General features: G+C 42.7%; 1 protein-coding gene across 2 annotated transcripts in view; it reads left to right on the top strand.

Annotated features, from left to right (window-relative positions):
- Positions 1-23,597: 23,597 nt before the first annotated feature.
- FAP (fibroblast activation protein alpha) overlaps positions 23,598-25,500 on the top strand; it is a 103,316-nt gene continuing 101,413 nt past the window's right edge. The window contains exons 1-2 of one of the 2 annotated variants that reach the window (XM_075529537.1): positions 23,598-23,888; positions 24,221-24,305. In XM_075529537.1, the coding sequence (XP_075385652.1) occupies positions 23,883-23,888; positions 24,221-24,305 (91 nt within the window). In that variant the 5' untranslated portion in view covers positions 23,598-23,882. Of the gene's footprint in view, positions 23,889-23,990; positions 24,132-24,220; positions 24,306-25,500 lie in introns of those variants that run through there. The other variant, XM_075529536.1, reaches the window with a different exon arrangement.

The raw sequence follows: 25,500 nt of genomic DNA on the forward strand, positions 1-25,500 counted from the left end.
CACACGTAATAAAAGTAGTTAAAACAAAAGCCCATAGATGCTTTTTAACCACCAGAATGCATGTTTATAAACGAGACTGTCACCCCACCCCCTGGAGTCTGTATTCTCATTCCAGTTATGTTATAGTTCCTCACAAGGTATTGGGATCTTTTCCATTGTAAGAACATTAGAACATTCTAGAGCCATAAACTCCCTAGTTGGAACAAACCAATTGTTGCTGAACTGTGACCCCAGAGAATGGCGGCTCAAACCAGCTTAGGACACCCTCGGACATAGGCCTGTTGGCCTGCTTCTATGCAGACTCCAAAACAGAAACACAGTTCCCTCAAGCCCATTTCAACTTAGAATGGCCGTTCAGGGCCGAGTAGAACTGTCCTTAGGGGTTTCTGGGACGATCCATCTTTTGGGGGGGACTAGCCTGACCTTTCTCCCAAGGAGCACCTGGTCTGAACCAGTGGCTTAGAGATTAACAGCCCAGGCTGAAACCCTTGGCCTGGCCTTTGGATAGCAGTGGTTATAATGAAGATCATTGGATCGTGTTAAGTACTTGTGAAGAACGTCCTGTGGAACCATCGAAAGAGATGCCACAACCTCCCCCAAACAAATCTGAGATGGAGCGCCATGCAGAGAAGGATTTCGGCTACTGAGTCACCCTCTGTGTGACCCTGTCTGATCACTTAACCACTGGAGCATTGGTCTCCTCTGGGAGGGAGGACAGCAGCACTTCCATGTGCTGGGCCTCTGGAATCAGACCGCCTGGGTTTTCACTGGAACTCTTTCTCTTGTTAGTTCTCTTAGGTAAATTACTTAATGTACTGTCCCCCTCGTGCCTAATCTGTGAAATGTGAAGAAGAATAGAGCCTCCGCTTGCATTTATGTTGCATCTAAGTTGTTAGTTCTGTGCCCTCGTGGTGGTGCCGCTGTGATAGCACGATGATGGTGGAGAGCAGGGCCCAGGGAACGGTACACACTCCAGCACTGTTTGTTTCTAGCCTTTGTGAAACGGACATGCGTGAGGATGTTTGTGTATCAGAGGAAAAAGACAACTACTTTAAGACTTGAAGAGTACCCTTGAGAGAGAAAGAACTAGCTTTGTTTCTGAATACCCCCCAGTAATGGGTATTTTCATTTTTAAGACGAGACCTTCTTGTTCATGATACCTTCATTCATGAGGAGGGAGTAAACGAAATAGCTAAACTGTTTTTGTATAGGACAGAATCCGTTAGAAGGAGAGAAAATGTTAGTGGGAAAGGAGCCCCAGGAACAAGGTAAGAGGCTACAGCCCAAGAAGGAAAGATGAACAGTGGAAATTCCTCCATCCGTCTCCCAAAAACACCAGTACATTTACTACTTACGTATTTGGGCCTGTTTTATTTGGAATCGGCAGCCAGAAGAATCTGGCCCGGCAATTTGTACATAATGAAAGGAGAGAACACCCACAAAGCAGATTAGAATCAGAAAATTCTTGATTGCAAATATTGACACCTTTTATAGTGTCTGACACAGAGGAACCATTCAAAAATACTTATTTTCTTTTCTAATTTTAAGGTGTAAAATCTCTGTCCCCAGGTGATATTCAAATGATTGAAAGTATAATAATTATAGTCATTAAATTACTAGGCTCTCATAGATAGATAGATAGATAGATAGATAGATAGATAGATAGAAAATTCTGTGACATACAAACTATGGGTATCCTACAATTAAGAAAAATCAGGAATCAATTGAGGAAACCTTCCAAATTAGAATGGATTTGAATACAATTTCCATATTTTCAATGTCTAATTCATAATTATTGTAAAACAGTTAAAGGGCTGAAAAATAGTAAGTGCATTCCAAATGGAAGTGATAAAGAAAGAAAGAAAAGAAAAATGAACGTATTTTGAATATCTATTGGGATGCCAGACTGAGTTTGGCCTTGGACTGGGTAGCCTATAAGAAGTCATTCTAGTTTCCTGAGCAGACAGGTGATGTGTTTTTTATTTTTGAAAAGACCGATAACATACAAGGTAGTAAGAGAATCAATTATGAGTTGAAGAGAGAGTGGAAAGGAAAAGATCAAAGGGAGAAGTGGTTGTGGTAATTCAAGCGGAGGAGACAAAAAGATGGGCCTGGTCTTTGGCAGCCAGTGTGGGAGGAATGAGAGGCCATGATGACATTCCCGTCACATGTCGGGCTAGAGAAATCATGAGTATGGAATTGATAGCAACAGTTTTGAAAGTATCACATCATTTGGGAAAGCAACAAATGCAAGTCACTTCGTATGGCATCATTTTTACCCTCTGTGTGACTCATAGGTCTCTTTGGTCATCTTTGAATGCCACGTGTTTTGTGTTTGTTTGTTTGTTTGTTTTTTCCTGACATAGGGACTACTTCTCTCATTGCATCCAAGATCTTGTTTGCTGGGCTCCAGTTGTTTCCTGATCCACCCACATGATCACTGAGTTGTGGGTCCTGTGAATCTCCTATCCTGAGAAAAAGTTACAAGGTGAGTCATAATTTCTTTTGATCTGTGAGTAAAGCAAACACGCTCACTACCCAGATGCGGTTCCTTAGAAGAATGGCATGATGAATCGCAGGTGCTACTCCACTCTGTCAATGTAAGCAAGATGGCAGGCTGGCCCAGGTCAAGTAAGGTGCTTTTAAATTGCCTTTCTAGAAAAGTCCAGGAACTAAGTTTCTGAGGATGTGGATGAGACAGTGTCTGTGTACAGACCCACCTCCCCCTTCAGTTTGTAACCCTTCCCGGTGCTGCTTTGCCATTGTCTGTGTGGCGCAGTAATGGCAGTGTTGTCAGCCTACATGATTTATTTTAGACCAGTAATTCCCCACGTGGGCAACACCGCCTCCTGGGCTAGGTGCTAGACTGAGCCAAGGGGGGCTGGAAGGGAGATAGCCCAAACTTTATCCTGGATTATGAGTTATAGTTACAATGACTTTAATTGCCTGAAGGACTTTGAGATTTTGGGGTTTTTTTGATGACAAAGGGTTCATAGGCCAAATAAATTTGGGAACCTGGATCCTAGACCAACTATAAAACTATAATGTGACACACATAAGGAACATCATATTTTCTAGTAGGCACATTTAAAAACCGAAAGAAATAGGGGAAATTAATTTTACTAAGCTCATTTACTTTATATTTTCCTCCTCTTCAAAATTTGATGTGATTTTAAGTGCATAGCACAGTGCAATATTCGATATTTTATCTTTTATTAGTAGTAGGTGCTGTCCAAAACTCAGAGCAGCCTTATATACAACAGAAAAAAATGTGGCTCAGCCTGCACCTTCACAACCTTCTCCGTCGTTACGTTTGAGTCCCCCGTAGTAGCCACTGTGTGGACCCTCTTGTGAAAGAGTTCCCTCCTTTTTGCTGAACCTTACTGGACCAAGCATGATGTCCTTTCTCAGGGCCTGGTCTCTCTTAATAACATATCCAAAGTATGTGAGACAAGTCTCATCCTCCTGGTCTCTATGGAGCATCCTTGCTGTACTTCTTCCAAAACAGATTTGTTTGTTCTTTGGAAACCGTGGTACTTTCAATATCCGTTGGCCTCACCACCATTCGAACTCATAGATTCTTCTCTGCTCCTCCTTATTCAGTGTCTAACTTTCCCGGCCATATGAGTCCATTGAAAATATCGCGACCTTGGTCAGGTGCACCTTAGTCCTCAAAGTGACATCCTTGCTGGTCAAAACTTTAAAGAGGTTTTGTGCAGTAGATTTGCCCAATGTAATGTGTCATTTGATACCTTGACTGCCGCTTCCATAAGCATGGATTGTGAATCCAAGTGAGATGACATCCTTGACAACTTCAATCGTTTCCCTGTGTATCCTGATGTCATTTTATTGTTTCTGTTGTGAGGATTTCTTTTTCCATTTCTATTGGGTTCCAATCCATGTTGACTGCTGCGATCTTTCATCTTTATCAGCAAGTGCTTCAAGTCCTCCTCACTTTCAATTAGCAAGGGTGTGTGATCTGCATATGGAAGGTGTTAGCAAGCTTTTCTCCAGACTGGATGCCACCCTCTTCATACACTCCAGCTTCTCTCACTATTTGCTCAACATCCAGAGTGAAGAAAATGATGATAGGCTACATACAACCTGCCACATACCTTCCGTGATTTTCAACCATGCAGCGTGGCCTTGCTCTCTTTGTACGACTGTCTTTTGATCCATGTGCAGGTTTTACATAAGCACAATGAAATTTCCCGGAATTCTCTTAAGAATTTATCTTTTAAGAAAGAGAAAACATTTCATTGAAACCCGAGGTTCCACTTGTCTTCTTGCAATTTCTCACATAACTCTGAATTCTCTTACTTTATCTTAATTCCTTGAATTCCTCTTATTTTTCTGATTGTGCCCCTAACTCTGAGAACACTATGATTCTCTAGCCCAATGGTTCTCCACCTTCCTCATGCCACGGCCCTTTCATACAGTTCCTCATGTAGTGGCGACCCCCAACCATAAAATTATTTTCATTGTTACTTCATAATTGTAATTTTGCTACTGTTATGAATCATAATGCAAATATCTGATATGCAGGCTGTATTTTCATTGTTACAAATTGAACATAAATCACTGATTTATCAGAAAAACAATATATAATTCTATATTGTGAAATATTTCTAATGACAAATAAATGAAATTTTGTCTTGAAGCATGGTGCAGCATGAGTAACAATCTTAATATAACAACAGTAAACTACATTGCTACATTTTGCGATAGTATGTATAAAAAGCCAACCTCAGTATGAAGGCTGAGAAAGCTTCTTTCTCACCAGATCAGCAAATCTGCATGTGGGCGGACCTGCCTGGAGATTATAGAGGAGCAGTATCTAGGTTCCTAAGACCCTGAGAAGTATGTTTTCCCATGGTCTTAGGCGACCCCTGTAAAAGGGTCATTTGACCTCTAAAGGAGTCGCAACTCACAGATTGAGAACCATTGCTCTAGCCAGGATCCTCTTTTCAAGGGCCAAGCCACTCTTCACCTCTGACGCTGGGAATAGTGGTTTACTACTTACTACTGCCACCTTTGATGGGACTTGCCCTGCAGAGAACCCAGACAGTTTGGGCTTCTAACCAAAAGGTTGAAGGCTTGAGACAACCAGATGCCACTTGGTAGCAATGTCTGACAATCTACTTCTAAAACCCTATGGAACCCTGATCTACATTGATGCCTATGGGTTTGCATTAAGCTAACGCGTTTCCAAGACAACTGCCTTTTTGGTGGTAGGGAACTGGACGCCTAAAGTCTTGCCCTCTGGAGAATGACCTCAAGCTAAAAACGGATTAGTGAAAATGCACACGGAGTCAGCTCCATTTACGCCAGTGGGGCGACTCTCAAAGGCCCCCTCAGGTCCTGAGGCCCCACAGGTTTGCTTAAAGCTTCTTTGGGTTTGCACCTCAGATTAATTAGCTCCTCCCTCTGCACATCCAGCCTGCTGCCCTTTCTACAGATATGTTCCCTGAATGCACACTCCAACCCACCTCCTGTGAGTCTGCTTCCAGCGAACCAATCTGAGACAATGAAAGCAACCTCTCTCTCCCCACAGTAAGAATATAAACAGTACTTGAAGCAAGGAGGGAGAGAAGCAGCAGCTGGCCTTGATTTATTTCTGGATATTATAATTATGTGTCCCTGCATGTGAGCTAGGGCAGAGCTCTCCTCTGACCTTCCCTTCCTTTACTATAATTACCTTTCTTCTTCTGGATTCAACTTCCCTCAACATCCAAGTGATGCTTGATTGAGGGTCTGGTCAAAGCTGGAGTCATCGGCAGCATTGGGTTGGAATATTAGAAAGATATCCCCAAATGAAAATGATATAAATGGCCTGGTACAGTAGACCTGGTGTTTATCGACAACAACTTTTGGTAGCAGTCTCATTATTTAGCTACCTCCTACCAGTGGTGGTATCCAGGCAGTTTGCACTGGTTCAGCTGCACTGAAACCTAATTTTTTTGCTGTGTTCGGTGAGCCATTTGTGAAAAGGATACTTATGGGGGTTCCCTCTAAGGTGGGTGGCTAGGCAGCAGCCCAACGTGGAAATCACAAATTTACATCCCTTCTTCTGTTTTTCTAGATGAGTTGTACGTCCCTAGAGACTGCCTGTCCGCTTCAGGTTGAATTTTCCTCCTTTTCTGAGCCACTCATTTTTAACCTTCATCTGTGCAATGATGTATTTAGTCTAAGCACCTGTGGTTCGTTCTGCCCATAGGTATAAACAAATGAAACTCTATCTGTAATATGTATTTATTCATTTCATAAAACTCTATATTTTTCATGAAATGATGCATTTTTATTCCCTTGCTTTTGTTACTTCAGTAAACAAACATATACCGTAAAGAGAAAAAATGACAATCAGGGCGAGGCGCTGTCATTCATTTCAGCTTTGTGTTACCCCTCAAATTCCCATCCGATAGTATGACTGAATTATGCAGTTCCTGAAAGTGTTCAAAGAGTTAGAAATATTGTCAATTGCTGTAACTTCAGCAGAAAGGGTTTTTTTCAAAGATGATCACAATTTGTTCAGAGAAGAAAAGTCCCTAAGTGGTTCTACTATGTCAAAGACAGTGACTGTGGTCTAATTGGCCCACCTCTAAAGGAATGAGATTCTACTCCCACAGCGAAAATACAGTTAAGGATGTATCACACAGCCAGTGATGCTCAGGTAAAAGCGTAGAATATTGAGAGTGCAGTCATCAATCAAGAAACAACACAGAAATATCACTAACAGCTTTATTTTTGATCAAGTATCATTTAATATTTTCATTAATATTTTAAAATTCTTATAACATAATCTAGTGTTGTGGTGCCTCTTTATGGTTCTTACTTAAGTATTAACTGTATGACATCATAGACTACTTTCCAGTATATCATTTTTTTTATAGTTAAAAATGGTCACTAAAAAAATGGGGGAAAAGTTCATTAGAGCAGCAAATCACTTGTTAACTTGTTTGAATCTCACTCCTGCCTCAGACTCCTAGCACCCAGGAGCCCTGGTGGCTAGTGGGTCACGCATTGGATTACTAAGTCAAGGTCAGCAGTTCAAAAATGTCCGTGGCTCCACGGGAGAAAGATGGGGCTTTCTACTTCCATAAAGAGTTTTTCTGGGTGCAAGTATCTCCTACTGGTTCCATGACAGAAATTGCTTCCCTGGCTTTTTGATTATTGTTGGTTTTTTTTTTCCTTCTTACTTGTCATTAGTATTTTTGTCTGTATACGCTTATGTTTTTACCTCTACCACCTTAGTGCTGTTTGGTTTTCAATTGGTTCTCCCAGGTTTGAAACACTGAGGATTGAGGCATAATGATGATAATGGATACACGGGGATATGGGAAATACAGGGATGGGCAGCAGATGGGGAGGGAGAGGGGATCTCAGGGTAGCTAATGAAGACGGGAGGGGGAGGGAGCACTAGGGTGGACTGTGACTGCAGGAAGCATCTTGAAGGCGAGTTGATGTGGGGGTGATTCTCCGTTATATGACTGAATCCTTGAAGTATTGAATTATATGATGTGTAAATGACTTGTGAATAAAACTGCTGGGGGAAAAACACGGGGAAAAAAAGAAACCAAGCTTCACCAATAGTATCGTAGTGAAGGGGAAAGGGTTGTTATGGAGGGAGGCTTGCCTTGCTGTCAATGGTGGTAGAATAATTGGGAGAATATTTCTGCAGTGGCTGCACAGCATGAAGAGTATCATCAATGACATTGAATTATAATCGTTGAATTTGTGGAATTGGAGAGTGCACTGTGGTATATTTTTTTGCCACAATTAGAAAAAGATAATTACATGAATAGTGATGACTACGAGGAAGAGGGAAATGTTCTAGAATTGAACATTATGTATATGATGGGATTAATGACTTGGATGACATGTGGATACAGTGCTCATAAAACTGTGAACAAAAACCAGTTACGGCCTCAGAAACTCACGGGGCAGTTCTATTTCTGACCAATAGGGTCACTATGAATTGGCATCAACTTCATGGCAGTGAGTTTGGGTTTTTGAGTTTTTACTTCTAACATGATTAAGATTAGATTTTCAAGAGATAAATCATATGTTATCATGCAAAATATCAAGTGGTTTTACCTTCTGGTTTTTGTTTTTTTTTTTAGGCAAAAGGGAAGAAATTTATTGGAGCCCATACCGGAAACCCTAGGGGGGCACAGCATATGTAGGCATGCCCAGCAAAGAGTCATACCATTCACTTACCCCCCATGTCCCAGAGGGACTTCCCTTGAGCCAAGCCCCAAAGCCCCAGGACTGGCTGGGGTTGGGGACATGTGTTGTTGTTGTTTTTTAAAGGAACTCTGGTACTAACATTCTGCCACACCCTGAAGCGGTACCAAAAGGATTGAATGACTATCATTAAATAGCAAAGGCTAATGTCTGATTGTTTAACAGTTTGAGCTTGGCCCTTTCCTGGCCATACCTGAGTGTCATGGAGCTTGGACAGTGGGCAGCTGGAAGGTTCTAAGACCAGCCCCGTTTGCAGGACAATCAAGCATGCAGGAGCACATTGCGTGGATGCACACAGTCTACCTCATCCCACATTTCCTTTTCCCGGCCCGTTGCTTATCTCATGCTTCCTCATTTTCCTTCTTGCTTCTCCTTGCCAAGTGTGTTAGAGCAGTTGACTAGAGAAACAAACCCAGAGACACTCATATACACTCATATCAAACAGTAATTGCATATTAAGAAAATATCCCAGCCCAGTCCAGTTCAAGTCCATAAGTCTGACATTAGCCCATAAGTCTGATATAAACCCATAAATCCCTCTTCTGATTCATGCAGCACATGCAATGATACAAAATGCAAGAAAATCCCAAGTCAGTGGGTACAAAGTCTTGTGGACTTTCCAGTGGCAGTGGAAGCATCCCCAGGGATCCTTGCAGGTCTCAGCAAGTCTCCGTGTGGCTTGTCAACAGGCAGACAAGGAAGAGAGTGTGGCCCACCTGCAGAGAGAAAGAGGGAGAGGCCAGCCTTAGAGAGCCATTTATCTTGGTTGCACCTCCAAAGGAGGTCATCCAGATGTGACCTGATTAACAGCTAAACTCCACCCCAAGACTTTATCAAGTTGACATGAAATTCTGTAACTACCATTCCAACTCTATTCTCTGAGACTGTTCCCTCTGGGTGACCCTAGGGTGGGGCTTGCTATATGAAATGAAGAACTTGTGGAATCACATTCTGCCAATTAGAAGGACAAGTCCAATCCCTCAGTGACCGTCAGACAGACTGCAGGCTTTTAAGAGTCTGGAGGCCCCCAGAAAACCCCTTGGTTACATCAGCTTAGCTCTGCCACTATTATGGCTAGCCAAATCACCTACTAATCACAAAATTGATTCCAAAATAGTTCTACAGTCCTGTCACCTGAAATCCACATAGACAATAGAAGGATTGCTAGAAATTAATCAAATGATTGTTCTTATAATTAATTTAATATGCAAATCATATAATATATATGTATTTCCGATAAGCTCCTAGAAAAACTATTTGAGTGGAATATAGTCAGTATTGATGAGCTCTGCTACTCAGTGACAGGTCATCAACTAGAGTATCAAAAGGAAGTGGATATGGGCTTCAACAAATGCTCACTTTACTAATCCATAAAACAGATACTTCTCAAAAATAGCTGGTAATCTTCCTCCAGTTCTCAGGAAAAAATAACTGAATAGCTGCAGAGCAGTCTCCTATTACTAATTCTCCATGCGATAAGGAAGAAAACGGCAAATCGTGTTGACAGGCACGCTGAAGCAGTACCTCAGGGATTAAGTGACCATTGTTGGCTAACCATGGTCAATGCCTGATTGTTTAACAAGTATGAGCTTGGCCTTTCCTGGCCACACCTGTGAGGGTTATCGAGCGTGGGTTACAGTGGGCAGCAGAAGGGCACCATGTCTCTGTCTCTTCCTTCCCGCTTCTGTCCTTCTCTTCCTCCTTCGTTTCCTCCCTCTGTCCTTTCCTTTCTTCCTCTGTATATTTCTTAAGTATCTATACACTGGAAACCCACAGGGGTGGGGGTGGGGTCACTATGAGTCAGTATTGATGATAATGATGATGATGATTCCTGACAAACATGGCTCCTGTGCTTTTAGGATATGCCAGTGAACAAAAAAACACCCGCTCTAGTCTAGTGGATGTCGTTGTGAATGGGAAGAGGGAATAAGCTATAAAAGTAACAAATGAATGAATACTTGAATCAATAGACACACAAATGTTATAGGATGCCCGAAAGCCATCAGTTCTGTGAGAGGCAAACAAGAACTACATATGAACAGCTGGACGTTTAAGGGGCTCGTTAGGCCAGAGCCCAGTGAGGAAGTGACTCTGAGCACAGACTGGGCTACATTTTGGGAGCATTATTACGCTCTCCTGCATGCCTTTTCCGGAGGAGCCCAGGGGGTGTAGTGGTTAGGTGCCGGGTTGCAATCTGAATGGTCAGCAGTTTGAAATGAGATGGGCTTCTTATTCACATCCGCAGGTACAGTCTCCGAAACCCACAAGGGGTTGTGATGAGTCAGTATTGTTGACTCAAAGGCAGGGAGTTTATGTTATCTTTATTTTGTCTGATGCTGTCCTACCAAACCATCAAAATAATTGTTTGTGCATAGCCTGAAGACTAAACCGGCCTGAGAGCCAGATGTTAGTTCAATTTTCCCCTGAGAGCTTATTTGGTGACTCTTAAAACCGGAATGGCCTGACCTCCCTCATGGTGACAGTAAGTCGGTATCTAAATGAGGTGCTATCAAGGTCCCGTCCTTTTCGCTTTATCTGCTTTCAGATCGGCTTCTCGAACAGTTTACAAAATGTTCCTACCAGCCAGTCAAGTGATCTGAATTAAGATAGAGATTGTTTTATGTAATTTGTAGGGTTAACCTTTTAAAATTCAAATTTTGCAATGGGACAGACTCATGCTGGAAATATGCATGTTCATTGATAAAAGGGCGACATCCGCGACACGTGTTGGCAGGTTTCTGGAGACAGGACTCCACACTTAGACTGGTGGGCTAGGAGTCCAATAGGGCATGAGGCTCCGCGGGTGGGGGTAAGGGAGGGTGGGCAGGAGTAGAGGGTAGAGTAAGAAACCAGGCAAGGGTCGCCAGGACCATAAGGGTTTGAACTCTGTGTAATCAACACAAACATAAAAGCCTTTCCACGTTGGAGTCACCATGAACTCAATGGCAGCGAGTTAGAGACACCTTGAAAGAAGGTGCTTGTTATCGGCTTCCGCAATGTCCCAGCTGTGAAAACCCGCTGGAGCGCAGTTCTATGAGCAACACAAGGGCTACATGGCTCAGACTGCATGGCAATGAATTCGTCCCTCAACCCCCCTTGCTACTAAATGGTATCCTCAGGCCTTTTCATCTCAGCCAACCCAGTAAATGAATCATATGCCATTTAGAGATGACAAAGAGGCAAAGGGTTACAGGTTCCCCAAGTCTTTTTGCAGTCATCACAGATGAGGTCTCATAACTTCTCACTTTGGGGACTGAGAACACCATTTTTCCTGCCCAGCCCTCTCCCTTTCTCACCTCCTCCTTGTACTTTCCAACTTTGGTTAGATGCAAGCTTGGTTACTGATCTATGCCAATAATTTCCCCAGGGACAAGGGAATCTTTTGTAATTTCCCACAGTTAAGGAAAAAAACCTTTTAAAATGCAAACCTAAGAAAGAATACAAAATAACAAAAGCCAGTTGCCTTTCAGGCATTTTCAACTCATGTTCCACGGGGTTTTGATGGCCTTGACCTTTTGGAAGCAGATAGCCCGGCTTTTCTATAGAGGTGCCATGGAGCGATTTGGAAACGCCAAGTTCTCAGTTAGTAGTTGTCTACTTGATCATTTTACCACCAAGAGACGTCTTAAAAACCATAAATAAATTAATATTACTGTGAGCCTTGCTGCCCATCATTCATTGGGATCATGTGTCTTTCCTGTGGAGCTCATGGTGCGTTGTGTGCTTCTCTGCAAGTCTTTGTTTGCATTCCACCAGTTGTCCTCATCAGTCGTGGGACTGCGGGGATTCTTTGGGTTGCAAGTGGTGGAGTAATCACCGAAACCTAAACACACGGACCGAGAATTGTTTTTCTTTTTTGGTTCAGAAATAGATCGGACTTGAGAAGCGGCTAGAGGCTCGAGCTTATCCGCTTCAAAAGACAAGCCTTTTCATCTCTTTGCCCGGCTTTGCTTTGCTCTGGAGTGATGACTAATCGTTCACATCCTCATTTTCCTGCAATTCATCCTCAAGGTCCTTCTGGGAAAAAAATGTTTGCGATGGAAACTTTGAATTCTTATACACCATGAAATACCTTTATTCTGCTCTCGTATTTGATAGTCATCTAAGCCAGCAGACTCTAGGATGACCAGCATATTCTCGCAGTTTTGAAAACACTGCTCCATTGTTTTCGCAATAGCGAGTCAGTGGGTGGCAGTTTTCGTACCAGTCTGCTTCTTGCTTTCTTTGCGGCTGATTTGGTTTTCCCTCTGAAAACATTTAGGATCTTCTTTGTAAAATTAGGATCCGAGATTTCTCAGGGAAGTGTCTCAGTGTGAGTCCTTTCTCATATTTTATGCTGGGCATTCCAGGAACCCTTCCCACCTGAAAATGTATTTTCTTCACCTTTGGGAATGTCTGTATTGACTTGGTATCATTTTATTTTCCTCCCTTTGCTTTGCCCTTCCTTCCGGAAAGTCCCATGAACTAGATGCAAACGATCCTGCGTTTACATGCTGTCTCTTACCCCTTAACTTAGAGTTTCCACCTTTGTCTTTCTTTCCTGTCTTCGGAGCCATTAACTCAACTCTACTTCCAAAACTTCGGTTGTTTTGCAGTCTATTTTAATATCAAAGGGTTTTTTAATTTTTATTTTCTTTTAATAGGATGACTTCATTATGCTAATATCTTGTTGAATCTCACTGACACTAATTCCATATACCCCCTGTGTTCTTTGAGTGCTATTTTTTCTTTTCTATTTGTTCATCTCACTACTTTATTTTATATTTCATGCTTTGTAATTCGATGCTTGTTGTTATTTAAATACTGTTCTTAGGTTCGGTAGCAGATGTGCAAATGAGGCAGGAACAGGGAGAGCTGAGAGACAGTTACCTAAGATGCGATAGTCACATGCATATTACCATCTCCCTGTAGCACAGCACCAAGAAACCTAATACGACGTATACCAATGGCAACCCGGGGACTCAGGATATCAAATGGAAGATGGGCACCTATGATCTATCAGTCTCCTTGTTTGGTTGAGAGTTTTCATTCAGTTTCTCCTTCCCTTCACTCTTTGATAGATCATAGGTACCCATCTTGAGACAAGCATGCAGAATTCTTAGGTGAGAAGCCCAAGAAGGCAACTTCATGCAATCCCCAACAGGAGCTAGAGATGGCGTGTAGACCAGTGTTTCCCAAAGTGGTGACACTGGCCCAATGGGGGTGCTGGCATGACCCAGTGAGGCTGCCAAAGCAGGTACCTAGGCTTTAAGAGAGGGCTGTCCTCCAAAGGTCTTTAATTGCCAAAGGGTCATTGAATTGTTGTTGTTTTTTCCTGAAAAGGGGACAGTAGGCCAAAGAAGTTTCAGAACATAAGGTGTAGACAAATGGAGAGGGAAGTGAGGTGAATAGAATGTGACCTGGCTCTAAGGAGAGCAAGTGCTGGAAAGCAGGCAAAATCCTCACAGTACGGACAGAACGACTCACCGACAGAGTCCCTGATTATTTGTGTGGGTAGAGCCACAAAGTGGAAAAGAAAAGAAAAGAACTGTTCAACCTGAGAGAATCCCAAATAGGAGATTATATATATATATATATATATGACACATTTTAATCAAATTTTCAAGGAGAAAATCCTGAGAGCACCTCAGGGGGTGGGGGGATAAATGTTACCTACAAAGGGAGACTAAATAGAACAAGTTTGACTTTTTCAATAAAATCCTGCAGGAAAGAAGGCAAAAAAAGACATTAAAAAAGAAACTCAGGAAGAAAAATATAGTGTTTCCACCAAGAGTCTTATGTGAACAAAATTATCCTTGACACATGGGTTGGACAAATGAGGGTATTTCCAGACTAAGAAAAATTTGAAATATTTGTAGGCAAAAAAGCCCAGCTTCACAAAAATTACTCAAGGGAGTTCTTAGAGAATTCACGACAGCAAATGTAAACCTGAGAACAGACAAGATGCAAGATGCCGCCACGCATGTATCAACCAATTTAAAGCGTTTCTCAAAGCACGTTTACAAGAGTGAAAACAGGGAGCCAAAAGCATCCATCCACCATGAAGATGCACCTAAAGGACACAGAGGACAAAGCGTGGACACACAGCAATGTAATGGACAGGAAGCCAAGGTAGACACACAGCAATGTAATGGACAGGAAGCCAAGGTAGACACACAGCAATGTAATGGACAGGAAGCCAAGGTGGACACACAGCAATGTAACGGACAGGAAGCCAAGGTAGACACACAGCAATGTAACGGACAGGAAGCCAAGGTGGACACACAGCAATGTAACGGACAGGAAGCCAAGGTAGACACACAGCAATGTAACGGACAGGAAGCCAAGGTGGACACACAGCAATGTAACGGACAGGAAGCCAAGGTAGACACACAGCAATGTAACGGACAGGAAGCCAAGGTAGACACACAGCAATGTAACGGACAGGAAGCCAAGGTAGACACACAGCAATGTAACGGACAGGAAGCCAAGGTGGACACACAGCAATGTAACGGACAGGAAGCCAAGGTAGACACACAGCAATGTAACGGACAGGAAGCCAAGGTAGACACACAGCAATGTAATGGACAGGAAGCCAAGGAGTCCACAAGAGAGACGCGATTCTCTTACACCAGGGAAGAAATTAACCAATGACAAGGTAGCCTTAAAGAAAAAGGAAAAGCTCCTTACTGTCGCGCGCTCAGTCTCGCCGCAAGAAGGACGCCCCACAACAGGATTCTTCCACAGGCGTTTAATACGGGTTCGATTTGCAGATGCGGAAAAAGACCCCGAAGCCCCAAACTACTGCTGCTTATATGCGCTCTATGGGGACGTGCTGTGCATTGATTGGTGCGTTCGCCAGAACCCTTATTAGCATACTCCAGGGTGGAGTTATGACTACGTCATCTAAGCAGTGCGCATGCTTAACTGGGCCACCGCCCTGACTGCCCGGCGCCATCTTGTAATGGCGGCGAGAGCTGCGGCTTCCCACACCTTACAATAAAAAGGACGCTCACAAGAACTTTGGGATCTGTGTCTCCAAGGGAGGGCTATTTGTACCTCTGGTCACAAGACCTGTTAGGGTGGGAGCAGCATAGCCTGCAATCGCACCACTTTGCTTTGCTGGGTCACACCACCCTTGAAGAGCTGCTGTGGTTGGCAATGCCCTGGGGCTCAGGCCTAAGCTTCTTTTGGCGTGCCCAGGCCCATTTGTGGCTTGGAGTGCCCGGGCCCATTTGTTCCTGCACTGCTGCGAAGATGGAGCAGAGATCCGAGACTGCCAGTCTGTTCCCAGAGGCCACGGTATGCAGCTGAAACCACCCCCCTGAAGTGACTTGGGGTTGTGCTGGCACCAGTGGGGCAGGGCTGCTCCGCTTTGTGTCTACCATGGGTACTGGAGCTGGCCAGGGTGACAGCAAAGCCAGGGGGAAGGGTGGCACCCGAGAGGAAAGTGGCTCACTATCACTCAAGGTGGGCTGTTTGGTAACATGAGTAACTAGGGTGGGTGTTGTGGGGAAGGAACCTCTCAGCTCTGACCTCGTGCTTGTGACCTCCTGGTTGTGACCTTGTGGTTGTGCTGGCTGATCTAGAGTGGCGCAGGAGACCGGGGTGGATGCTGGGGCTGCCAGCGTTCCTGTCGGGAGTGAGTTGGAGGTGGTATCTCAATGGTGCTGCCCACCAGGGACCAGGGATCCTGACCTGTAGGTGGCTCCCGGGAGCAAAGTGAGGTTCGATGTTGGGGTGGTAGAACCTCAGAGAAGGCCAGCTGGTATTATTGTGGGCAGGGGCCATGCCACTGGGGTGTCTGAAGTAGAGGCCTAAAAGTAGGAGCCTACTGATGCCTAAAAGTGATCCTGGAAAGAGAAACTGGGATGGCGGGGCATGTGTCCATAGGTGTGAGTCTAACGTGAGCAGCTGGCTAGGGGAAGGAGGAAGGTGGACAGGTGTCCGAGCCAGTGACCTCAGTGGGCGCAGCAGGCTGAGGGACCAAACCTGTAGATGTGCAAGTGGAGGGGCTAGCACTGAGTGGGCAGTGGCGACTTTTAGGTTCACTGTCAGAGAAGGAGGCATCCTGGTTGGAGACAGGAGGCTCAAGTTGGAGTCAGGAGATTCAATAAACATTGCTTTAGGCAGCTCCATCCTGTAGGGGTGGGAGCAGTTGGTGGAGAGCTATAGGAGCAGGCAGGTGAGGAGGGTGAGCTTCCCATGTTAGTTCTCAGCCCTGGAACAGAGGAAGGAGGTGTGTCACAGGCTGTGGGCCCAGCAGACAATGCAGGTCTAGGCTTGCCTGACATTGAAGTGGCAGCATGGGCCACCAGGATGGAAGGGTCCTAGGGCAGCAAATTGGACTGAGAGGGCTGGTGGCAATGAGGATAAAGGTTTGCTGAGGGGGAGAGAGGACAGGCCATCATGCTTCAAGTCATCCAGTGGGCCCTGTGGATTCTGCTTCTTCCTCCACGTCTCTGGTTGCTGACTTAGGCCATGGGTGGGGCTAGCAGGGCAGCTGCTAGGGGAGCAGCTTGTACTTCAGGGGGAGATGCAGGACCTGAAGGGCGCAGGACACTGCAGCTTGAGTTGGCCATGTATCACCCAAGACGGTGGTCAGATTAAGTGACGGTCTCTACTGCATTCTCCCCAGAACTGCTCAGCTGCTTCACAGCGGATTTCAGCACAGAGTTGTCACCCTCGCTATATCATATCGTGGGAGAGCCCTGGCCTGCCCAACGTAACATAAAACCTAGCTAGCACCCTATAAATATATATATATGTATATATATAGTTTTATTGACATATTTCACATATCATGCAATTCAATAGTTCAATTATATTTCAGATGAGTTGTACAACACTGCTGCTGTTTAGAATATTTTCTTCATTTTTGTACTCATTATTATTAGCAATTCATTTTCCCCCAACCTCCCTTGGCAGATCCCAACAAAATCATTAATCCAGTTTCTGTCTCTGTAAATTACTTATCCCGATTTCACATACAAAAAATACCAAAAATCATAACAACATTAACAAAGTAAAACAAGGAGAACCTCAATGAAAAAGAGAGTCCAAAATATTAAAAACTAAAACAAAATTTACTCGATCTGCAATAACCCACTTTCCAATGCACTCTGCAAGATAACAAAGCTGTTCACATCCCTATCAGTGGTCAGAGGGGATCCACCGGAGACTTCATCCATGTGTACTTCTTCTTCACTTTTTTTTAACTGAAACAACTCTAAAATAGGCCAAGAGAGAGATGAAATAATACATTATTACATTCTAACCGACTATATCTGCCACAATCTACTTTACCATGTAACATGGCTATTGATATCCCTCAACTGTGGACAGATGGGATTCAATGAACACTTAATCCACAATGTCACACTTTCTTTTTTTCAATGTAGTGTTGCTAAAGTAAATGAAGGAAAGAATGCAGCCAAAGAGCTGAAAACAAACAAACAAAAAGAACTTCGAATGGCAGCAAGAGCAGACAAAGGGAATCATTTCAATGAAAGTACAAAGACCTGGGACTAGAAAAAAGCAAAAGGGAAGTATGTGCTCAGTTTAACTAACGATGAAAGAAGTGAAGAGACACTCAAGCCTTTGGTTGCAACACTGAAGACTTCTATGGATAAAATATTGAAGAGTGAAGAAAGCGTTCACAGAAGGTGGAATGCGTACACAGTCTTTGTACCTCAAAGCTTTGGCTGATAGGCAACCCCTTCCAGGGGTAGCATATGATCATGACATGGTTGACACTGAAGGAAAGAATTTAAACTGTACTGAAGACATTAGTGTAAACCAAGACTCTAAAAGTTGACAAAACACCAATAGAAATGCTTTTAAAGCTGCCGTGGTGCTGGAAAGACGTATTGCTCTGCAAATAAATGTGGAAGACCTGGCCAACAGACTACCTGTCCAACAGACTGAGTGAGAATCATGTTTGTGACCATTCCAAAGGAAGGTGACCCAATGGAATGGAGAAAATATTAGATGTGCAGGATAGCAACGATGAAACAGGCAACTTTCCTCTAGTTTTTTAATGCTTACTTCCCCACCACTATCACGACCCCGATTCTACCTTACAAATCCAGCTAGACCAGAGCATGTACACCGGTACGGATAAGAGCTAGAAACAAGGAATCTAGGACAGATAAGCCCCTCAGAACCAATAATGAAAGTAGTGATACCAGGAGGGTAAGGGGAAAAAGAGGGAACAAATCACAGTGATAACAATAACTTATAAATAAGGATTCAGGAGGGATGGAGGCTAGGAGAGGAAGGGGAAAATGAGGAGCTGATATCAAGGGCTCAAGTAGAAAGAAAATGTTTTGAGAATGATGGTGGCAACAAATGTATGAATGTGTTTGACACAATGGATATATATATACGGATTGTGATGAGTTGTATGAGCCCTTGGGATCGGCTCCTCGTTTTTTCCCTCCCTCCCTCAAGAACCCTTGATAATTTATAAATTATTATTTTTTCATGTCTTACATTGACCGATGTCTCCCGATGGGTTCCCCGTATCTCCCCACCTTCCCCTTACCCTCCTGGTATGACTACTCTCAACATTGGTCCTGAGGGGTTTATCTGTCCTGGATTCCCTTATTTCCAGCTCTTATCTATACTAGTGTACATCCTCTGGTCTAGCTAGATTTGTAAGGTAGGATTGGGATCATGATAGTGTGGGGGAGGGAGGGGAAAAATGAGCTGATTCAAAGGGCTCAAGTAGAAAGAAAATGTTTTGAAAATGAGGATGGCAATATATGTACACATGTGCTTGACACAATGGATGTATTTGTGGATAGTGATAAGAACTGTGCGAACCCCCAATAAAATGAATTTTTAAATAAATTATTGGACAATCATATTAATACCACATTCAAGTTAATTTTGCTAAATAATTTAATGTAAAAGGCTATAAGGTGGTTGTACATTTGAATTATGCTGTTCAGTTTTCCTATTGATTGACTACTTTGAAGGCTATTTCATGTTTTCATTTTGAACCATATGGAATCACTGATTTATTTTCTGAATGTTTGCGTCCAAACCAAAGAAATGAGTTGTTTCCCTCATTTTCCCTTTTTGATCCAATTATGATGGGTAACTCTTTGGGCTGCCAAGGAGAATCTGTCCTAACTGTGATAGGATAATAAACCACTGCTGTCTAATTATGACATGTGTTAAGTTTGTCAATGCCAGTTACAATTTGGTATACATGTCCCTACATACACCCTCTTTTGATAGTTGTGGTTTTAGAAATTATATCAGATTAAGAAAAATGGCTTTAATTCTGTCATTTCTCATAGATGCTATGATACATAATTTCCCCAAAACCTATAACTTTGTGCTGGTAGTTAGGAGCTTTAAAGAAGACCAGTATTCTTGCTGGCTTGGATCCCAAAAATCTCTTTGATTCCTTTAAAACAGCGGTTCTCAACCCATGGGTCATGATCCCTTTGGGGGTCGAATGACCCTTTAACAGGGGTCACCCGATTCATAACAATAGCAAAATTACAGTTATGAAGTAACAATGAAAATAATTTTATTGTTGGGGGGTCACCACAACACGTGGGACTGTATTATAGGATCATGGCCTTTGGGAAGGTTGAGAACCACTGGTTTAAAGTTAAACAAGGCTTCAGAGAAAGACATTTTAACCCAAGGCACTATACAGCTACTGTTCTGATTACTAGATTCCAATTCTAACAAAACTTACTGAAATTATGACCTCGGATACAGCCTTAGTAGGATGAATTGTTACGTTTTGAGATATGTGTGCCTCATATTGTGAGGACGATGTATGGTTTAGCTATAAGGATTTTAACATCGCATCATGGTAGCATCATGTCTTTTGTTAGAAATATTCACGAGATCCCAAGTATAAAATTTCTTAATGTATGTATTACTTTGGGGATCAGTTTTGAGAAATAGCACAATGAAGTAGTGTAATATATCAACATATAATCTTATTATAGTTGGGGGCAACTTACCTAACATTTCTAAGCTTCTGTTTCCTAATCAGTAAAACGAGGTTTTGTAGGGTTTTCATGGGATAATATATGAGTGCATTTAACATGCGGCAGTGAATGAGAACCGCTAACTAGATGGAAGACGCACTGTACAAGGCACGGCCTTCTTTGGAGCAAATAGTTATTTTAAAGAGCGTAGAATCAAAGCGTCTGCTAACTGTACCGCTGCCCCGACACTCCCTACTTATAATGCTGTTTTTTAATAATCAGCTTTTGGTGATGACGGCATTCCTTGTTCCTTGTTTCTAGCTTCAAAAAGGACAGCATCCTTATTATGGAATTACATTGCAGGTTGGCTTTGTTTTATTTTTTTTCTTTCTACAAAAAATAAATCCAAATAGTTTTTGACGGACATAGATCTATTACCACTCACTGTTGTCAAGTTGAATCTGACTCATAGCAACCCTGAAGGCCAGAGTAGAACTGCTCTATCAGGTTTTTGAGTACTAGCCTCAAACTATGGCTACAGACCCAGCTCTCCACCCCCTACACCGGCTACATACACCACCAGGGCTCTTATGGTGCTTGCTAAATTGTTCCAATAAACAGAGAGAGATCGAAGGTAACAGCACACTTACCCACTGGACCTGCTAGGAAGTAGTTATGTTCCAAACGAAAGCTTACAGCGTCCACCTCTGGAAAGCGTTCTTCTTTCCTAATTCTTGCCGCTAACTGTTGGCAGACAGCTACAGGTCCTCCTTTCAATTTTTGAAGCCTTCCAAAACACCCAGAGTTGTTTTCTGATGGAAGTCCCGCCCTGACAAAGTTGAGATTTCCATTGAAGATTGTAAATAAGTGGCACTGGGAACTTTCAGTCCGTCTTCCTAAAAACCGAAATCCTCTGCCGCTGAATACACCATGACTCATAAGGATCCTATAGAACAGCGGTTCTCAATGACCCCTTGCAAAATTGCAGTTATGAAGTAGCAATGAAAATAACTTTATGGTTGGGGGGTCACCACACCATGGGGAACGCGGCCTTAGGAAGGCTGAGAACCACTGCTATAGAGAGTTTTGAGGTTGTACATTTTCAGGCGGAGAGAGAGTCTCAACTTTCTTCTATTGAGCAGCTGGTAGGTTTGAACCACTGATCTTACATCTGGAGAAATACAATGCTCACTGACGGAGCCACCAACTCTCTTTCTAAGCCATGCAGAAATTACTCACCAATCAGAACTCTTGTTCCTACTAAAAACAGGATCAGTCTCAGCAAGAGCACCGGAAATTGAACGTAAGCAAATATATAATTTACTTTTATGATCATTCTTTATTATGTCTCATTGATTTTTGTCTTCCCAACAAATATGTTAGGTGGTTGTATGAAATCAGAATACTAGTCCATTGCCTTACGCTGTAAAGACTTGAATCCAAAAGGAGCGTAACACAGTGAAGGTGAGCTATTGTAAACTGTCCAACTTTTGTGTGGACATTTTTGGGTGAACGTAGACTACGTACACATGATTTCAAAGAGCTGGAAATAGATAGCTCTCTTTGGCATCATATATCCTTAAGCCACGAAATCAGATGGCGACACTCTTGACTACTTTGGTCTTTATTTGTGCCTTTGAGATCATGTTCCTTAACAGAGCTCACAGCAGTAAACGTTTTCCAGAGGCTCCATTAGAGGCGCCTAACTTTCCATGGACAAAGCAAGCCAAGTCAAAGAAACATGTTTCTCCATCATCCTTTCTCTCCCCTTTTAACAGTTTCGCCTTAAAAACCATCTTCTGAAAGGCCCCTGCTTTTTCCACAAGGCCTGTCAAACAGGTTCCTTGTGACTCCCACACGGGGCTATCAGGTACTCAGACCGGTCATATGCCGGTGCATTTTTATTACTAAAGCGAATAATATTCACCTTAATTACACCCTCGTCGGTTCTCGCAGTTAGTTTCTCTCCAGAACATAAAGTCTTGGAATTCGCCCATGAAAAAGTCCACGAGGACATTTGGGGCCTTTGGCAGGCTGGGCTGGGCCTTGTGAGAGCACTCTGTGTGAACGGGCCAAGGAGACAGAGAGTCGGAGGGAGTCCACGCGGGAGCATTCCTTGGAGAGCTTGCTGAGCGCACCACCTTGGCCCTGAGGGCGTCACAGTCGTACCAAGATGCCTATGAATGTATGTGTAGCAGAACTCGGATATGACTCTCCACGAATGCCTCAGTTTACAAAGGGCTGGCCCCATCAACTGCGAAGAAGAGGGCTCTTCCAGAAGCTGGGCTGCTAAGATCTCTCGGCCAAGAAGTGCTTAATGACTCATTTTCCTCAACAGAATTTTCATCGGGCTGGAATTCAGGGAGGGGTGTCTGAATAAAGTCTGAGAGGAAGTTCACAAACCACTGTCCTGCTCTGCCAGAGTCGGCCTCTCATGGTAGCCATGAAAACAAACAGCAACAGATTTCAGTAACGGTTCCTGAACAATCCCTGAAAGTCACCGTGGGCTCTGCTTAAATCAGACGGAGAACATTATAGACACCCCACAGAAGAAGCCGAGCAGTCAGAAACCTAAAGACCTAGCAGGTTAACAGTGATACCCGTGGGCCGTCTGAGACTCTAACCACGTAAACAGCTGCGTATGATTCAATCAGAATACGAGACTGTTTGCCTTTTCTGGTTTCCACTCAAGCCTATATTATTACTGAATCTTTCAATGCAACTCATTTTGAAATTCTGCAGATTGAGCAAAGTCAAATTGTACATAAGACTTACTTTTCTCCAAATATTTTTTAAAAGTATATTCTAAAGACTTTATTGACAGTTACTGACAAACCTCCTCTTTCAGAATATATTCTGAGAGAAAAGCGAAAGTCTCACTTGGACAAGACCATTTCCTTTCTTCGAAATGTCTGTTGGTGAATTATTCTTATTGATCTTTCCATCTTCCTTCTCTGTGCATACACACCTAACCCACACTACATTTAACCAGATGGCATTTTAAAGTAAAGCAGCCGTGGGTTTAGACAGTTGAATCTTGAAGCTTCTGTGTTTGCGGAAAGTGCATCTGGTGCTATTATAGACAAAGAAGATGTGCTGAAAGAAAATGATTTCTGTCTGCAGTACCTTATAGTCTCTCTGAGGAATGAAAATAGTACCGTTACATGGAGTTTCACAAAACACTATGCGGTTTTAATTTTTCTTCTGCTGCTCAAAATCAGCTTTGTGTGTAATGCACACGCCGTGAAAACTGTATTATTCTAAGTTCCTCTTTTGGTTGCAAATACAGGGGTCATACAAACCCTAATGACTTACCAAAGCAATCTGTGAATGGTTTCTAGCAGAAAATGAAACAGAAAACTGAACTTGTACGGGGAAAAAAAAAGAAAATCTTAAAACCTCTGTCGACGTAAGCAGATGTTGGTGTAGAGTTTACAAGGATGAGAAGGCTGTAAAACCTCCCTGGAGCCACTCACAGTTCATTTCAAGTCCAAGAACGCCCCCAAAATCTGTTTCTAATTTTACAGAAATCGTTTGAAATTTGGCACAGTACTCCAAAGTACGTGGGGGGAAAAGCTCTTGTCCTGGCTCCAGCTTTCCACCACGAAGACGGTTTCGCTTCTTCTCGACGTCTTTCACCGCTGCAGTGACCCACGCTCCGGAGTCAGAATTCGTTAACTTTCGAAAACATCTGGGGAAATGAAGGTTAGCACACGCAGTCTTACGTATTGCTAAAGAAAGCGGGCCGACTGGATTGAATGAAAGCTCAGTTTTCTATTGTGTAGGAGGGGAGGGTTCGTACATAAGTATTTACTTCCTGGAATGGACTAAGGTCGGGAACTTGCTCTAAATATGCTGCAGAAACATTTGTCCTTGCAGAGTTGGGGAATTCCAGCAATGATAGCCAGATCAGTGGGATACAATCAAAAGCTTTGTGGGGAGGGAGAGGTAGGATTTATGTGTAAACAGACTCTTGCCATTTTCTACAATTTGGCAGAAACTGTGTGTATGCCTGACTTTCTTCATTTTGTGTATAGACATGGCTAAAAATTGTCGTTGGAGTGGCCGCCTCTGCTGTTCTTGCCTTATTGGTGATGTGCATTGTCTTGCGTCCTTCCAGAGGTAAGAACTATTTTTTGAGATTTATTCTGTTCGCCTAGAAGCCATAGAAGCTTCACCGGTGCGTGATCTCTGGTGATTTAAAGTTCCTAAGTGTTTATTTTCCAAAGTAAGCCTGTTATTTCTCACAAGACCGACAAGCTCAGAGACACATCCTGTGCAGGACCAGAAAGACTAAAGAATTTAACACATGGGTGGGAAGAGATTTACAATGGTATTTCAGTAATAAAAACAAAACAGAACTGAATACTATTCGGCAGCATGGTCACGTACCGAAAACTATATGCTAGATTCTAAGTCTTGAACAGGCCTGTAAAGACTTTTTTCAAAAATGGATGTAGCTTTTTACTACACTTGTCTTGTAGCAAGTAAATCTGAGTATTAGCACAAACGCTAAAACAGAATTTATGGGAAATTTGCTTTCTAAATAGTCTTCGCACAAAGTTAGGAAGTTGAAAGGTCTCAGCAATAGCTGATAGAACAAGTGAAAGAGATGTTTTAGATGCAGTTGCAATGGACAATCACATTGTTTGAAAGGCTAAATATTATTAAGTGAGCATTTTTAATACTGATATATCAGATCCTTTTGAAATACTTAGATTAACATTGTTCTTGCTTTGCAAAAACCGAAAGTTATTATGCACTAATATTAGGGCTAACTTAAATTTAAATCAAACTCAATTTATAGTATAGTATATCAGTATTAAATCAGCATCCAGTCACTTTAGAGGAATCTTTTAAATGAAATTATTTATAAAGAGAACTTGTTTCTAAAATAGGGGGGGGGGTATGTGTATTTATGTCCTTGTGTTTTTGAGACTTTGTGAACAGTTTATACCAGCAAATATTAAATGAAGAGTCTAATTGTGATAGCTAAGGTGGGAAGTGTCCCTTTGTCAAAATTAACTGATAGTAAAGAGACATCAGTGATAAGCCTCCAGCAAAAGACTGTATGCACCATAAATGAACTGTTGAAAAATTCAAAATACTCATGGGATCGACAGAGGCTTACGAAATAAAGAGGTTGGCTGCCCTGATGTAGAGTATCGTCAGTAACAATCTTCAGTTCTTACTCCTGCTCTCTGCGAGCACAAGATGCTGAAATGTGTGTAGATTGTCTTTTATTTTTTGCACAGAGTTTCAAGTTAGAAATATTTTCAGACTGGTCACTCAACTCAATGGTTTTATGGCCACATTT

This window comes from Tenrec ecaudatus, chromosome 13 (assembly GCF_050624435.1).
Source record: "Tenrec ecaudatus isolate mTenEca1 chromosome 13, mTenEca1.hap1, whole genome shotgun sequence".
Taxonomy (NCBI): Eukaryota; Metazoa; Chordata; class Mammalia; order Afrosoricida; family Tenrecidae; genus Tenrec; species Tenrec ecaudatus.